A 16,638-nucleotide genomic window follows, 5' to 3' on the forward strand; every position below is an offset into this window, starting at 1 on the left:
TTTGTTAAAGTTATTTAAGTATTAATTTTAAAAAATTCTATTGTAAATGCTATTTTTAAAAAGTCAAGTTCCAATTTTGTTTACATCTTGATATGAAAATACAATTGATGTTTGTATATTGACTTTGAATTCTGTGACCTTGTTAAATTCACTTATAAATTCTGGTAATTTCGGTGTGTGTGTGTGGAAGATTCCTTAAGAGTTCCCACACATACATTTATTCATACCATATTTGAATAAAGCCAATTTGTATGCTTTTTTCCTTTCTTCTCCTTGCCTTCTTGCACTGACCAGGACCCCAGGGCAATGCTGAGTAGAAATGATGTGTGCGATTATCTTTGCCTTGTTCCTGATGGAAGGGGGAAACATTTAGTTTTTTAAGTGTCATGTTAGCTGTAAGTTTAGCGTTTATCTTTCCATTATGTGTCATTACACTTTTATTACATGTGCATTTATCCCTAATCAACATATAGTGTTGTTCTTGGCTTTACACTTTCCATATAAGTTACTACAAAGGCATTTCTGCAACTTGCATTTTCCCCTCTGCCTTATTTTGAGATTCATCCATTTCAATACATGTAACTCTAGGTCATTAATACTGCTGTATATATACCACAACTTATCCATTTCCTCTACTGATGAATATTTAGATTATCTACAGGTTTTTGCGATTATAACGCATTCTGCTACAAGTGTTATTATACATGTCCCTTTATAGGTATGATAGTTTCTCCAGTCGTATGGCTGCGAGAGCAGCTGCGGGGTCCTCGTGTCTGCTCGCCTTGAACTTTATCAGAGATTGCCAAAGAGCTCTTCAAAGGGGTGGTACAAGATGGCCTTTTAAGTCTCATCTCTCTCTGGATAGTGAATGTCTGGGGCCGGGGGCTCCGCCGGTCTGACTTACCATGCCATTTCCAGAACAGTGGACAGAAGACACCAACACCCATTTGTGTATTGAAGAACCAGACGCAGGAATTTAACAGAATGTTTCTCAGGAGGGTGATCAGAGAAGGGCTAGTGGCTTGTGGCCTGCAGGAGGCTTCTCTTCTGGATGTTTCTCCGGGAACAAAAAGCAGTGCGCAGCCCTAACCGGTTTGGCTCAGTGGATAGAGCGACGGCCTGCGGACTGAAGGGTCCCAGGTTTGATTCCGGTCAAGGGCATGTACCTTGGATGTGGGCACATCCCCAGTAGGGGGTGTGCAGGAGGCAGCTGATCGATGTTTCTCTCTCATCGATGTTTCTAGCTCTCTATCCCTCTCTCTTCCTCTCTGTAAAAAATCAATAAAATAAATTTTTTAAAAAAGCAGTGCGCAACCTGGAGACAATCCTGGTCCTTTGCTGAGGTCCTTTACAGAGTAAGCTTCCCAGAGCGCGGGACCAGCGTGGCCCGGCCCCTCGGACCTTCCCACACCGGCCGGCCCCGCCCCGCCCCGCACGCCCCGCCCCTGGCTCCCGCACGCCCCGCCCCCGCCCCTGAACGCCCCGCCCCTGCCCTGAACGCCCCGCCCCCGCGGGTGACTCGACCGGCGTTGACGGCGTTCGGGAGGGAGGCGATGACGAGCGCGCGGCCGCGCGCCCCCAAGAAGCGCAGAGCTCGGGAGCGCTGCGGCGACGGCGGGGCGGCGGCCGAGGCGGCGCCCGTGCGGGAGCGGCGGCCAGCGGCGGCGGCGGGCGGCATGAGCTGGGCGCGGGCCGCGGGCCGGGTGCTGGCCGCGCTGCTGCTGGCCGCGTCCGCGCTGAGCGCCGCGCTGCTGGCCTCCGGCGACGCCCTGGAGCGCGGCACGCGAGGTGAGTGCGTGGAGGCTCCGGCCCGCGCGGCTCGGCGGCCCCCGCGCCCCTCCCGCCGCTGGGACCGCGGGGCGCGCGATTGTGCCCTCCGTTTGCGCGACGCGACGCCCCCTCTCGGCTCGGGCGCGCGAGCGCTCAGAAGAGCGAGCCTCCGGCACTAGAATGTTTGTTTCTACGACGCGGGGTGAACGTGCCAGCACCGGGAGGCTGGCGATAGCACGCTGGCCGCTGTCGCGGGCACCCCCCCGGGTCAGCATCGTGCAGTGGGGTGGGGGGACATCCCAACGGCACCCACCCCGGGCGAGAGCCGGGGAGAGCCGGTCGGAAGCGGGGTGCCACCTCGCCGGGAACCGCGCCCGTCCGCCCGCCCGGGGCTGCGGGCCCCCAGCGTCTCCAGGCGACTTGTGTGCGCGCCTTGGGTCCTCCTGGTGCAGAGCTGGAGGAGAGGCGGCCGGCCGAGAGCCGTGCACCCGGTGCGCATCGCTCTGCCGGGCCAGTGTGCGGCGGCCCTTCCGCTGAAGGGAAGTCCCTTCCCAGAGGACAGGACCTGGCGGGTGCCCCGAGGCGGGGCGGGGAGCGGGAGCCGGGGCCACGCCTGCCCCGCGGCCGGAGTGGCGGGACGCCCGCGCCAGCCGGTCAGCCCCGGTCCCGAGCTGCACCCCGAAGGGCCCGGCCCAGTGCTGGGATGACACTCGGGAGCGAGCGGCCGGCGAGCGTGCAGTGACGCTCAGCAGGAGGCAACGTGGGGAGGGTGGTGATCGCAGAAGTTGGTTAAAACTTCAAGTCCGGTCCCAAGCAAACTCCCCCCAGCCTCCCTCCGGAGACGTTTGCTTGGGAGGTGACGGAGGCAGAGTCGAGGCTGTGGTTTATCGCACCCTGCGGTCTGTGGGGTGTCTCAGAGCGAGGTGTGCAGCCTGGAGGGGTCTGATGGTTTTTTTTTACTTTTATTTTTTGCCAGGAAAGTGAGGTGGTTCTAATGTGCGGCCGGGAGGAGAGGCCCTCAGCTTATATATTGTTTCCCCAAATCCTGGGCTCGCCCCGGCAAATGATGAAAATACAAATCCCAGGGCCTTTCTCCAGCCCCCGGGAACGAGGCCCCAAGACCCTCTCCAGATGGTGCTTTGGGCGGGGATTGCGGGATCAGCCAAGTACAGCCATCCCTCTCCATCCGTTTCTGAATCAGAACACGGGGGTTGGGGTGTCAGGGTGAAGTTCAGACTGCCTCTCCTCCCCAGTCAAAATCTTGTAGGGCGACGACAGAATAAATTTTGAGGAAGCATTTTAGCTGGTTGTGTTTTGTATGCGGCCTCGCCCACCCCTGGACTCAATCTGCTCCTCTCCCCCTTCTTTTATAATTGAGGAAACAGACCAAGAGGTTGCATAATCTGCCCAGTCCCAGTTTGCCAGGGACTGAGCCCAGCAATGCTCTTGCTTTGTATTTTAGCAGCGATTCATAATGATAATTATTTTAGGGGGAGAAAAGGTAGTTTGCCAATAGTTATTATATATAGTGAAGGAGAACAATAGTATTCTTTCTGTTGTTGTTAATCCTCACCAGAGGATCTTTTTCCATTGATTATGAGAGTGGAAAGGAGGGGGAGAGATGCAGCGAGTGAGAGAAACATTGATGTGAGAGAGACACATGGATTGGTTGCTTCCCCGCAAGTGCCCAGAAAGAGGCTAGGGATCAGCCTGAGGTACATGCCCTTGGCCAGAATCAAGCTTGTGACCCTTTAGTCCCTGGGCTGATGCTCTACCCATTGTGCAAACTGGCTGGGGTAAGAACATAGTATTCTTAAGCGATCCACCCCAGAACCTTCACCAAGCTGTGTTGAGAGGACAGCCAGAACTTCCGTGCCACCTGGAGCCCAGGTTTGGGCTGGACAACTTCCTACTAAAAACTCCATCTTCATATGATTTGAGGATTCAAGTTAACTTCAAAATAGAAAAAAGAAAAAAAAATAAGTAGGATATGTCCTTTAAAATATGCCCAGCAAAGATACTCCTGAGCAGAGAGATAGAACCAGAAGTTAAATATTTGGAAGTGGAATAAAAGTCAGAGACAGCCCTGACTGGTTTGGCTCAGTGGATAGAGCGTCGGCCTGCGGACTGAAGAGTCCCAGGTTCGATTCTGGTCAAGGGCATGTACCTTGGTTGTGGGCACATCCCCAGTAGGGGGTGTACGAGGCAGCTGATTGATGTTTCTCTCTTATCGATGTTTCTAACTCTATCCCTCTCCCTTCCTCTCTGTAAAAAATCAATAAAATATATTTTTAAAAAGTCAGATACACAAATTACCATTACCTTAGGGCTACTGAATGGTGACTTTATTTGGTTTATTTCCTCACCTACACATTGTAAACAGGAAGAAGAGGAGGGAGTTGCTCTATTTTTAAAAATATGTTTTTATTGATTTTAGAAAGGAAGGGAGAGGAAGAGAAACATCTATCAGCTACCTCCTGCACAACCCCTATTGGGGATTGAGCCCGCACCCTGGGTATATGCCCTACAGGGAATCAAACCAGTGACTTTTTGATGCATGGGACAACACTCAAACCACTGGGCCACACCAGCCAGCTGGAGTTACTCTTTTGCAGATAATGCTTCTTGAGTGTTACCCTGATATTTCTAAAGCCAGCTGTGTCAGGAGTTGGCAGCTTTTCTTTAAACTGAGCGTCAGGTTCAATTTCAGTGTCATTGGATAGCTTAGGAATTGCACGCTTTGTGTGTTTGAGTGATACAGACTCATGGATTTTAAAAAAATACTTTCAAATGATGCAAAAAGTACAAAGATGTCAAAATCCCCTGGCTTTGCACTCATAATCTCTCTGATTATTGTTTTCCACCTTGGCTGCATATTAGAATTACTTGGGGAGTTTTTGTTATTGCTTTGGGGAGGAACATTTAAAAACCTTGCTGGTTGGGGTACAGATTCTGATTTAATTGGTCTGGAGTGGGGCCAGGGCTTTTGTACTTATTGTTATTTTTTAAGCCTTGACGGAAGCTTTCATATTACTAAATAAAGAGGCTAGATTATTACCTTTCTAGTTGTGTTACTAAATAGTTTCCTGTGTTTTCCCTCTGCATAAAAGCTAGAGGGTCAATTCATTTCTTCTTTATGTAATATCTATATATATTAAAGCCAAGCTACTGGAACCACAGAACAACCAGAACAACTGGAATGACCCATTGCTATGATGTGCACTGCAGCAGCCAACCAACCCTATTAGGACCCCAATCGGTCCCCCCAACCTTCCACACCCCCCCTACCCGCCCGGATCAGGCCCCATGGGGCCGGCCAGACCCCACTGGTGCACGATTTCATGTACCCGGCCTCTAGTAATAGATATAAATGGCCCAGGTGGTCTCAGTGAAATGTTCGCTTTAGCTTTAGCTAGTATTAGTTCACTTCGTTTTTCCCCAAATTTGGCAAACTTAAATCCAGATTGTGCATGTCTTGGTGGGCTCCTAAGAGCAGCTAAGAAAGTGGGGAGTGTTGCCCTAACCGGTTTGGCTCAGTGGATAGAGCATCGGCCTGCGGACTGAAGAGTCCCAGGTTCAGTTCTGGCCAAGGGCATGTACCTTGGTTGCGGGCGCATCCCCAGTAGGGGGTGTGCAGGAGGCAGCTGATGTATGTTTCTCTCTCATGGATGTTTCTGACTCTCTATCCCTCTCCCTTCCTCTCTGTAATAAAAATCAATAAAATATATTTTAAAAACAGAAAAGAAAGTGGGGAGTGTTAAGCCCATGGAACACTGAGCAGTTGGGTCTTTCTGCCTTTCAGACTGAGACTTACCCTCTCTCCTCACCCGCCCCAAATCTGCTGTGGAAGCTAGAAGGAGATTCAGAATGCCAAACCAAAGTGATATAAAGCAGGGCTCCTCAGACTTCAACTAAAGGGTGTGCAAACCCCACACGAACCCTGCTGACCTGCTCATCCTGACTGTAGGTCTGGGATTCTGCAGGTCTCATGCTGCCCATACTGCACTCAGAGCTGATTAGTGTGGCCAGGAAAGTTTGGACTTTGGAATCACACAAATTGGGCAGTTCAGAACATTTCACAGAAGAACTCTGCCCGTGGGCAGTTATATAATCCTTATGAGCCATAATTTCTTCACCTGTAAAATGGAGAAAATACCTAGCTCATGAGATTGTCTTATAAAAATAGAAGATATGTGGAAACTTCTAAATTCGGTGCCTGTCACATCTTAGCACTTGATGAATGTGAGGTCCTTACACAGTTCTTTTACACACTGGGTGTGAATGGTGTTGACTGAGGCCTCCTGTGTAGTGGAGGCACTTGTGCAAAGAGGATCTGTGGGGGTGTGTACACACATTGCATGTCTGTGTATACCCAAAGTAAGGGATCAGAGACCCTAGAATGCAGGCATTTGAGCAGCACTCCTGTGAAGCCACCGTTCACACAGGTGTACTTTGTGTCAAACACATTTTCAGGTGCTTTGTTTTTCTTTGATTTAAAAAAATTTTTTTTTCTAATTCTTACCAGGCTTAGACAAAAAAAGGCATGTAGAGCTGAAGATGGACCAGGCTTTGCTGCTCATCCATAATGAACTACTTGGGACAAACTTGACTGTCTACTGGAATTCTGAACGCTGTTATCATGTAGGTAGAGTGTTCATGCTCACAATCTTGTTTACTTTGGGGATAATTTGATATATCCTTGATGCTCATACCTTTAGCCCTTCACATGTTAACTTCAGTTTTACAGGTAAAGAAACAAACAGTCTATATAATCAGAGGAAATATAATCAGGGAGAATGCCTAGCAATGAGCAACATTTGTTTATCTTTTCCACTACCTATATATATATTTTTTAAATATATTTTATTGATTTTTTACAGAGAGGAAGGGAGAGGGATAGAGTGTTAGAAACATTGATGAGAAACATCAATCAGCTGCCTCCTGCACACCCCCTACTGGAGATATGCCCACAACCAAGGTACATGCTTTTGACCGGAATCGAACCTGGGACCCTTCAGTCTGCAGACCGACACTCTATCCACTGAGCCAAACCGGTTGGGGCCACTACCTATATTTTTAAAAAACCCATTTCTCAGTGATGAGCAGAATTGATGGAGCATGTTTTATTTTAGTCCTTTGCCTAATGCATAACCAGAGAAGGAAGTGAGGCACCTGGGTATTCTTCCAGGGACAGGGTGGTGAGGACAGTGGAGAGGCTCATGATGATAAAGAATTTATTTTAGCTGGGTATATATAACCACTGTAATTAAAGTAATTATGGTCCAGTGAAGCATTACATGCTGATAAATTTGAAATTCAAAACTTGATTTCCTTCAAAAAAATAATATCAAGATTAATTCAAGAAATTGAAAAAATTAATAGATCAGCAGCTGATTAAGAAATCTGGAAAATTATAACAAATTTCTCTACCTAAAAATAGGTAACATTTTCTACATTTTCAAATAATAAGTAATTCTCAATCTATATAAATTAACCTACATATACCACTCCCCAAAAAATGATGGCTTGGTATCTGATTTATTCTGCCGTATAGTTAGGGTGTTCATCTTAAAACTCGGCAAAGAGATGACAAGAAATGCAGGCCAAACTTCTTAAATAATATGGGTTTAAAAGTCTTAAATGAAATTCTATCATGCAGAATAAGTTAGCATAGGGAGAGAGAGATAGAAACATCAGTGATGAGAGAGAATCATTGATTGGCTGCCTCCTGTGCACCTCCTACTGGGGACCGAGCCCACAACCTGGGCATGTGACTTTGGCTGGAATCGAACCTGGGACCCTTCAGTCCACAGGCCGATGCTCTATCTGCTGAGCTAACCCGGTTAGGGCATAAGTTAGCATATTTAAAGGTTTGTTTATGTTGACATTTGTATCCTTGAGGAATCTTTAGAGCTCATATGAAAAGAAAATGGTGATATTTTAATGGAAGAAAATAGAGGTTAAATGGAACAACAGCCAATGCACTCTGATATGAAGACTAAACATAGGGAAAGTGGCAGCACTTTCCAAATTCATACATTTAACACAATTGTTATTAATATATAAATGGATACTTTATAGAATCTGCATAAATAATTCCAAAATTTATATGAAAGAGTGAGCAAGAGAATCAAAGGACAGCCCAAAAGGAGAATGGGCCCCACGAAGACCAGGTCAAATCTATTGTGACCTACACTGGCTAGGTAGCCAAAAAAGAAGGGAAGCCCAGGTGGTGTTGCTCAGTGGTTGGGCATTGACCTATGAACCAGGAGGCCACAGTTCGATTCCCAGTCAGGGCACATGCCCAAATTGTGGGTTCAATCCCCAGTGGGGGACATGCAGAAGGCAGCTGATCAATAACTCTCTCATCATTGATGTCTCTATCTCTCTCCCTTCCTCTCTGAAATCAATCAAAACAATATATATATGTGTGTGTGTGTGTGTGTGTGTGTGTGTGTATATATATATATATACCAGAAGTCAAGACCAGGAGCAAAGTAAATGTAAGAAGCAAAAGCTAATTTAACATATTACAACTAAAACCCTGGGGAAAGGCATTTAGAATTATTGTATACTATCTATCAAATGTCCCAAGTGGGTTCAACTTTTATAAAACTTCCACAACTTAAAAAATACTAAAAAAGGCAGAGTACATTTTTAAACTAATGACGCAATAGAAGAAATGACAAGACAGATTAACACGACTGAATAAACTTTAAACACTTGTAATTAAAAACGAGCTTATAACACGATGAAAAGGAAAGCCTTAGAGTGGGGAAATAGTTGATAGTTAAAAGTTTAATATTATAGTATATGAGGATGACATTTCTACTATTATGTTCAAGGGAATTTGGTGTTTAAAAGATAGCTTACACCATAGGAAACAAAATTGCAAAAGAATATTGAATTATTTAATCTACTGATAATTTAAAAATGCAATCTTAATGTTGTGATATCATAAATACCTAGTACATGAACAAAAAGAAGAATGATTTTTAAATCCTGGGAAGGCTAGTGAGAAATAAATATATTGTAATTTTTCTTGAGTGCTATTTGGCACATATAACAAAAACCATTAACATGATTATTTTTTATCCAGTAATTTTATTTTTTGAGGTTTATTTTAGGGAAAGAATTTAAATGAATAAGAGCACCATGTATAGATCTTTTAAAACAGAATAACATATAAATTATAAATATATATAATATACTTAAATTATATATTTATTTTTACAACAATATAATTCATATAAATTACATATAAAAAGATAAAACAAGCTTTGAAAGCAGCCTAAAAACACAAAATTGTAATGTTTGATGACATATAATACAATCATTAAAAGTTATACATATGCAAATTGTGTAGAATCATGGAAATTTATTTGTTAAATATCAAAACAGTAGAATGCAAGATGTAATATATGCTTTGTATTAGTTAATTATGTGAAAAATCTACCTGTGAATAAAGGTTGTATAATTCCATAACAATACATACTTACATAGGCAAATTTTATCTAAATTATTGAAATTTAAAAAAAATTTTCGTAAGTATGAAAGAAAGTCATCTCAGGATCTTCAGTTGAATATTCATGTCCTCAAAACCAGCAGACTTCCCAGCACCTCCGACCGTGTGCTCATGCTTTTATTTTGTAGTGCTTGCCCCAGCTTCTGGGGAATGTTTCTGGGAGTGGAGAACCTGGGAAGCCCAGCATGGCACCTGTGGCTGTGAGCACCCAGCACACATCCATCCTGCAACTCAACGGCACCCTGGAAGAGAAGGAAGTCTGTAGGTTTGTACCTGCTTTGCTGTGACCTACCGCAGTCTGTTTTCTCCCTGCTTTTCTTCTTATTTGGTTTTTAGCTTTTTCTTCCTTCAAAATATTTTCCTTTATCTTTCCTGGTCTGCACCCAGGGATGCCTGTCACTCTGCTTTCATTACTTCACCAAAATCCAGCTCTTTTTCCCCTGATCTAACCATTTTTCTTAATTTTACCTAATCTTTATAGGCTGAAGTACAAATTTGGTGAATTTGGAAACTATTCTCTCTTGGTCAAGCATATCCATAATGGAGTCAACGAAACTGCTTGTGACCTAGTCGTTAATAAGAATCCAGTCGACAGTAACCTTCGTATGTATACACTCTTTGTTGACTTTTTAAACTTTGCATTTCAAGCGTTTTAGTTTGCAATACTTTGCAATTTAAAACCTGGATTATAGGTTATCTGTCTCATAGTTATGGTATATTTAAAATGTACTTATTGTGTCATTGGTATTTAAAGTACCAAGAAGATTATGTCACATATAAAAAAATTATATGATATATCACCACAGTCTCATAGTTTAATTATGAAGCATAAATAAGACAAAAAAGTTTACCCTGATCGGTTTGGCTCAGTGGATAGAGCGTCGGCTTGTGGACTGAAGGGTCCCGGGTTCGATTCCAGTCAAGGGCATGTACCTAGGTTGTGGGCACATCCCCGGTGGGGAGTGTGCAGGAGGCAGCTGATCGATGTTTCTAACTCTCTATCCCTCTCCCTTCCTCTCTGTAAAAAAATCAATAAAATATATTTAAAAAAAAAAAAGAAAGGGCCAGTGTGGGACAATTTAAGTACTAAAAAGAATAATGAATGTAATCAATGGAAACACATTGATTATACAAAACCCAATGAGTTCACTGTGAAACTCAAAAGAGCAAGGCCCCTCTCCCCAAACTAAAACAAAACCAGGTTATAGGGCACCTGAAGGTAACTAATGTGACTTAAAATTGTCAGTTGAAAGGAAGGATTGAAGCCTGTGTCCTGTTTTTCCTGTTTCAGCTATATTTTAGGATAATTACATAGTCCTAGATCATGAGGGTAAATTCTTTAGAGAAGAGTTCCAGTTACTATAGGGCAGGGTAGCAAAATATTTCGCAATCCCTAATGAAATAATTGCTTTAGGCAAAAAATCATGAGTGGGTGATACCATCCAATGAAACGGGAACTTAACCAGGGAGGGGTCAGGCTTCCACAGGCTGAACACAGCGTCGGCACAGGGTCAGTCTCAGGTGTTCAGAGTACAGTGGGAAAAATACCACCTGTGAAGCATTCTTCCCCAAGACGGTAACCTTTTTAGTCAAGCCTTTACAGCTGCTTTCCCATGTACAGAACATTTGGAGGGTGGAAGAACACGTTCGGTGGCACCATGAGGAAGTGTACTGACTGACCTGGGACATGAGACATACAGATGACAGCTGACCTGGCGTTTGAACCAAGTCAATGGCTGCTTATGATGAAATGAGACTTAAGAGACAACACAAGCCAATGCAAGATGTGAACCTTGTTTGGATCCAGATTTGAACCCACTAGCTACAAAAAACAGGGGAATTATTGCTAATTTTGCATGACACTGTGGTTATATCACAAAAGGTCCATTTTTAAGCAACTTTTAATTCTGAAATAGTTTTAGACTTTTAGAAACAGTGCAAAAAAGAGTTCCCATATACCTTGTACCCAGTTTTTCCTAAACCCCTAAAGCAGTGGTTCTCAACCTTCTGGCCCTTTAAATGCAGTTCCTCATGTTGTGACCCAACCATAAAATTATTTTCGTTGCTACTTCATAACTGTAATGTTGCTACTGTTATGAATCGTAATGTAAATATTTGGTATGCAGGATGGTCTTAGACGACCCCTGTGAAAGGGTCGTTCTACCACCAAAGGGTCGCGACCCACAGGTTGAGAACCACTGCCCTAAAGTATATCATCATAGTACAAAGATCCCATGTACGATTATTGAAACTAGGAACTTAATGTTGGTACAGTGCTGCCTTCTCATCACATACTTTTGCTTTTTCTCCTGTTGTTCCTTCTAATTTTTTTTTTTTTCTGGTCCAGGATCCAATCCAGGATCCCACAGTGCATTTGAATGTGAGGCTCCTCCTGTAATCTAGGACAGTTCTTTGTCTTTCATGACCTTGACACTTTTGAAGCGGACTGGCCAGTTTGTTAATTGGTTTATTTGCTGTTCTCTCAGGATGAGGTTGTGCATTTTCAGTAGATTATTGTGGAAGTGATGTGCCCTTCTCAGTGGATCGTGTCAGAAGCTGCATGATGCGGATGCATCTTTTACGAGACCGTAGCTTTAGAGATAGAACTGCGATGGAGGGGCGTGGTGGGTGTCTGGGATTTGCTTTAAAATACTTCAGGCCAAAAAGAGAGAGGGGAGAGTGGTAATAGATAAAGCAAGAGTGACAGTATTTTGACAATTCTAGAATGTAGGTGATGGGTGTGTGTGGGTTTATTGTACAATTCTCCGTATTTTTGTGTAGTTTGGTATTTTTCATAATGAAAATTAGCACTCCCCTTATGAAGTGTTCTCAGTTGTTTATAGGAAATCTAGCATAACAATATCGGCTTTTCCTTCATTTGTTGTGATTTTTATTTTTTTGCATTTTTTCATTTACAGATTAAACGTAATAACATGACCACTTTGATTCTTCTGATGACACTTTTGGTGATAACATGCTTTCTGTTATTCTTATAGCTGTGTGTGTTGCCTTCCTTGTGGGTCTGGCGGTCATCATTGCTGTGTGCTTTCTAAGGTTCTTGTTGAGGTAAGCACCCCTGGGGAAAGCAGTAGTATTCTTTGATGAAAGGAATGCTTACTGTGTCCACCATGCCCCTTCCAGCCCTCGGACTAGGGATTCAGTGTAGCATAAGAGATGATCCCTGACTTCAGTGAAATGGTAGCCTAGTTCTATTGGGTCTCGGCCTTCAGTCCTCCCAAATGGCTGAAAAAGTAGAAGCAAATACTTGAGAAATAATTTCCTGAGTCTCACATCCTGCTTTATGATGAGTAGAGGTGGTGATGAGTGTAGGAGGTGGTTTCTACAGTGGACTTTTCTTCCTTCCCTCTCGCTCTGAGCCCTGGGGCCACCCCTCTAATCCAGTTTCCCAACTCCTGCCAGCCTGGGCATCTGGCAGCAGAGATGGAGGACAAGGTGTGGTACCTCCGGACCCCAGCAGGGACTCCTTCCCTTTGTTGGGTTAGCAGTTTGAGAGGAAATTCTTTGTTGAGTAACAGCGATTCTGGTGAGAGTGAATTAATAGACTGGAAAAGAAAAAGAAAGTAAAGTAGATCCAGGCCTGGCAAATTGTCTTTCAAAGGAAAGTTCCTGTATGTTTTAAAAGGAGTAAGATCAATTTTTCATGCACTCAGCCTGTTAGGGTCTCAGGAAGGACCACAGGGTTTTATTGGTGAGCTGTATGCAAATTGGAAGGAAGAGAACCTGGCCTTTAAGGTTGCTCACTCCGGGAGCCCTGCAACTTTAGGGCTTTTATGCACTTTGACCCACTGCCTTTATGCATCCCAGAAATAACTCCTGTAGGGGAAACCTGACTGTATGTAGGGGTAACAGGATGACTTGCTACTCAGAAGCAAGTGTGGAATCTACCTGCTTTTTAGGGACAGAGTATGATCCTAGCAGAGGCGTTTCATTTCTTTGAATTAAGGTATCATCTTGTCAATCTTTGGATATGATGCAAATACTGTTCCTGTTTGTTAGGATTTTCTTCATGTGGTGCTTTTCATGTGAATGTATCTATTGCATCACTTTCTAAAGTAATTGGTAGCTGATATCAAGCTCTGGCAAAAGGAGGAGGTACCACCTCACTCCACTGGGAATTGAAACTCTGCTTTGCATGAGAGTCTGCCTTTGCAGCCTGCAGGCAGAATGCAGTGATTGGCAAAGCAAGATCCCTGTCTTTGCCCCGTTACTCCCCCGCATGCCCATGGAAGTCTGGGGAAGTTCAGGTTTGTCTGAACCAGAAAAAGTAGTAAGAATACAGCTTCTCTCTTTTCACTTGGAGAACAAGCATGTACAACAATTTTTAAAAGTTCAATTTTAAAATATTTTAACTTCTCCTTTTCACCCTTCCTTAGATGTCTCTATTTTAATATTTTTCATGTAACAGTGATGTTACCAGTTCTGAGTAAACTAGAAATAGGAGTTGAGTTGTGGAGAAAACAAGAGAAGAAATTAAAAATATATTCAGCCCTAGCCAGTTTGCTCAGTGGATAGAGCATTGGCCTGCAGACCAAAGGTTCCCGGGTTCGATTCCAGTCAAGGGCACATACCTTGGTTGCAGGCTCCTCCCAGGCCTGAGCCCTGGTCAGGGCTCATGCAGGAGGCAACCAATTGATGCGTTTCTCTCACATAAATGTTTCTCTCTGTCTTTCCCTCTCTCTTCCACTCTCCCTAAAAATCAATGGAAAAATATCCTCTGATGAGGATTAACAACAACAACGTAAATATATTCACTGACTATATAGATCATGCTTAGATTCTGATTTAAACACTTATACTGTAAGGAAAAACTTATGAGATTGAGAAATTGAAATGGCCATTTGGTAATATTAAGGAATTATTGATAATATTTTAAAATGCAATAAAGGTACTACAGTTATATTTAAAAATTGAAAAGTTTTTATTGTTTGGAGATATATACTGAAGTGTTTATGGATGAAATGATATGATGTTTGGGATTCTTTAAAATAAAAGGGGTATTGTGTGGGAATGTGGAGGAAGTAAGACCGACATGTGTAGTTGCAGCTAGGAGGTTGGTCTATGAGACTTATTATACTAGTTCCTCTACTTCTGCATATGCCTGAAACTTTCCACAATAAAAAAAAAAAGAGAGAAAGAAAGAAAAAGGAAAAAATCCTATGTATTGGACAATTCAAATGTACAAAGTTTATGTAAAATGAGTTTTTCTCATTTTAAAGAAAAGCCAGTTAATATATTTATCTTTTGTTAATCATGTAAATCAGTTTAATATATCTGGATGTCTTTTTGAACAAAAGTACTCTTCTAGAAAATAAGAACCCAATATACTAACTATTTGAATTACTCCAAAGTTACTTTCAAGCTTTCTCAGTGTGCAAATATGCATTTTAGTTCCGTTGTAGCTGAGTCTGTGTAATGGGTTTTTGCTTTTTGTTTTTAACAGTTTAGATTTGTATTTCTTTGCATAGACAGAGGCCACATTCTTGTTATTTTTAATAGCTGTATCTCACCCTGTTACACAGCCGTCATATACTGTGTAACAGGGTCCTTTCTCTATTGAGTGTGCTTGTTTGAAATTTTTTGCTATTCTTATTTTAATGAGATGTATTATTAATAAGAATTCTAGCCACAGAGAATAATAACCTCAATAAACCCTCACAACATCTCTATTCCTATTTCTGTTGATGAGAAAATTATGCTATAAGAGTCAAGCATTTAAAATACAGTTGCTATAAACTTTGGTTTGCACTTTTGTTTCTTTAAAAATTTTAAATGTGTAATTCTTTGACTTGTGTGGGATTTGAACTTAAAGTAATTTTCATTTTAATCAATTAATATGCTATCCAGTCATTTTGAAATTCTGGCAAAGAACACAAAAGAACTGTGCCTTCTATTTGTTTACAGTTTGGATGACTTTAATAACTGGATTTCTAAAGCAATAAATTCCCGGGAAACCGATCGCCTCATCAACTCCGTGAGTTATTAGAATGCATCACGTGTGGTGGGGGTGGTTTTGTCCGTTTGGAATTTACAGTTCCCTCTTTAGTCATCTGTAGTGTCTGGTTTGGTTCATCTTATTTACGTTGCGGAAGGCCAGGTCATGTGTCCTTATTAATAAAGAGCAGCTTCTCTCAGCTCTGTGACGGGCACTGTCCCCTCTGCTTCTTCCCTGAGGTTGGGCTCTGGGCTGCCTCGCGATGTTTCGCTCTGCAGGCCGTGCTGTTGAATCAGTCCAGTTATGTAGGGAGTCACTGAACACCAGAGACACCAGTGTTGACTCTGTAAATGCCAAGGCCTCCTGAGATGAGCAAGCATATTGCTGTGCTGATAGATTCATTATGGACATATGGATTCCCCCTTGTGGACATTCTTGCTTGTATGTTTGCACAGATTCACTTATGGACCAGGTCTTCATGGTCGTGTATCAGCATGGGCAGTGCAAGCTCAGCAAAAGGCACAAAACCAAATAAAGGAAAAACTAGACCTCCAGATGGGATCCTTACAAAAGCACATTGAAGTACTGTTCAGAACAGCGATCTTTAGCTGTCCACGTGGTTCACTTCTCCCTAAACAATGGGAAAATGAAATTTACTCCCTAGCATTATGCATCACTTGTCCGTCTCCCCTTTTTCCTGAAGGAGCTGGGCTCTCCAAGCAGGGCAGGCCTGTTCGGTGACGATGCCCAACCGGAAGTATGGCGTCTGTCTGCGGTGCCTCCGCGCCTCCGCTGCGTGGACACCTTCCGGGGGTACGTGGCTCCCTTGTAGCACTGTGGGCACGGGTAGTCTCAGGTTACATGTTTACACATAAACACACTTTTATGTTAAAAGTATTTCATATTTCTTTTTGTTTTCTAGTTTTTTTTTCTTTTTTTAATTGCTTAAAGTATTACAAAGGGTATTACACATGTTTCCTTTTTTTCCCCTCCTTGACATTCCCCCGGCCTCCCCTACCCCCCAGTGTCTTGTGTCCATTGGTTATGCTTATATGCATGCATACAAGTCCTTCGGTTGATCTCTTACCCCCCCCTCACGCCCCCCAACCCTCCCCGGCCTTCCTGCTGTAGTTTGACAGTCTGTTTGAGGCTGCTCTGCCTCTGTATCTACTTTTGTTCATCAGTTTATAATGGTCTTTATTATCCATAAATGAGTGAGATCATGTGGTATTTTTCTTTCATTGACTGGCTTATTTCACTTAGCATAATTTCATATTTCTTTTACTTTCTAGGCTAGAAAGGATTTCTTTTTTTTTTCTTTTTTTTAAGAAAGGATTTCTTGCTATAAAAGAAAAGCAGCAGCCATAGTTGGTTTGGCTCAGTGGATAGA

General features: G+C 43.1%; 1 protein-coding gene across 1 annotated transcript in view; it reads left to right on the forward strand.

Moving 5' to 3' along the window:
- Positions 1-1,553: 1,553 nt before the first annotated feature.
- Positions 1,554-16,638, forward strand: part of HGSNAT (heparan-alpha-glucosaminide N-acetyltransferase) — a gene marked incomplete at its 5' end in the record, with an annotated part of 32,362 nt that continues 17,277 nt past the window's right edge. Inside the window, 7 exons of the mRNA XM_081085031.1 lie at positions 1,554-1,788; positions 6,296-6,411; positions 9,424-9,560; positions 9,777-9,898; positions 12,292-12,361; positions 15,218-15,287; positions 15,952-16,061. Coding sequence (XP_080941157.1) covers positions 1,554-1,788; positions 6,296-6,411; positions 9,424-9,560; positions 9,777-9,898; positions 12,292-12,361; positions 15,218-15,287; positions 15,952-16,061 — 860 coding nt within the window. The remainder of the gene's footprint in view (positions 1,789-6,295; positions 6,412-9,423; positions 9,561-9,776; positions 9,899-12,291; positions 12,362-15,217; positions 15,288-15,951; positions 16,062-16,638) is intronic.

This window comes from Myotis nattereri, assembly GCF_964212035.1.
Source record: "Myotis nattereri genome assembly, chromosome: 2".
NCBI lineage: Eukaryota > Metazoa > Chordata > Mammalia > Chiroptera > Vespertilionidae > Myotis > Myotis nattereri.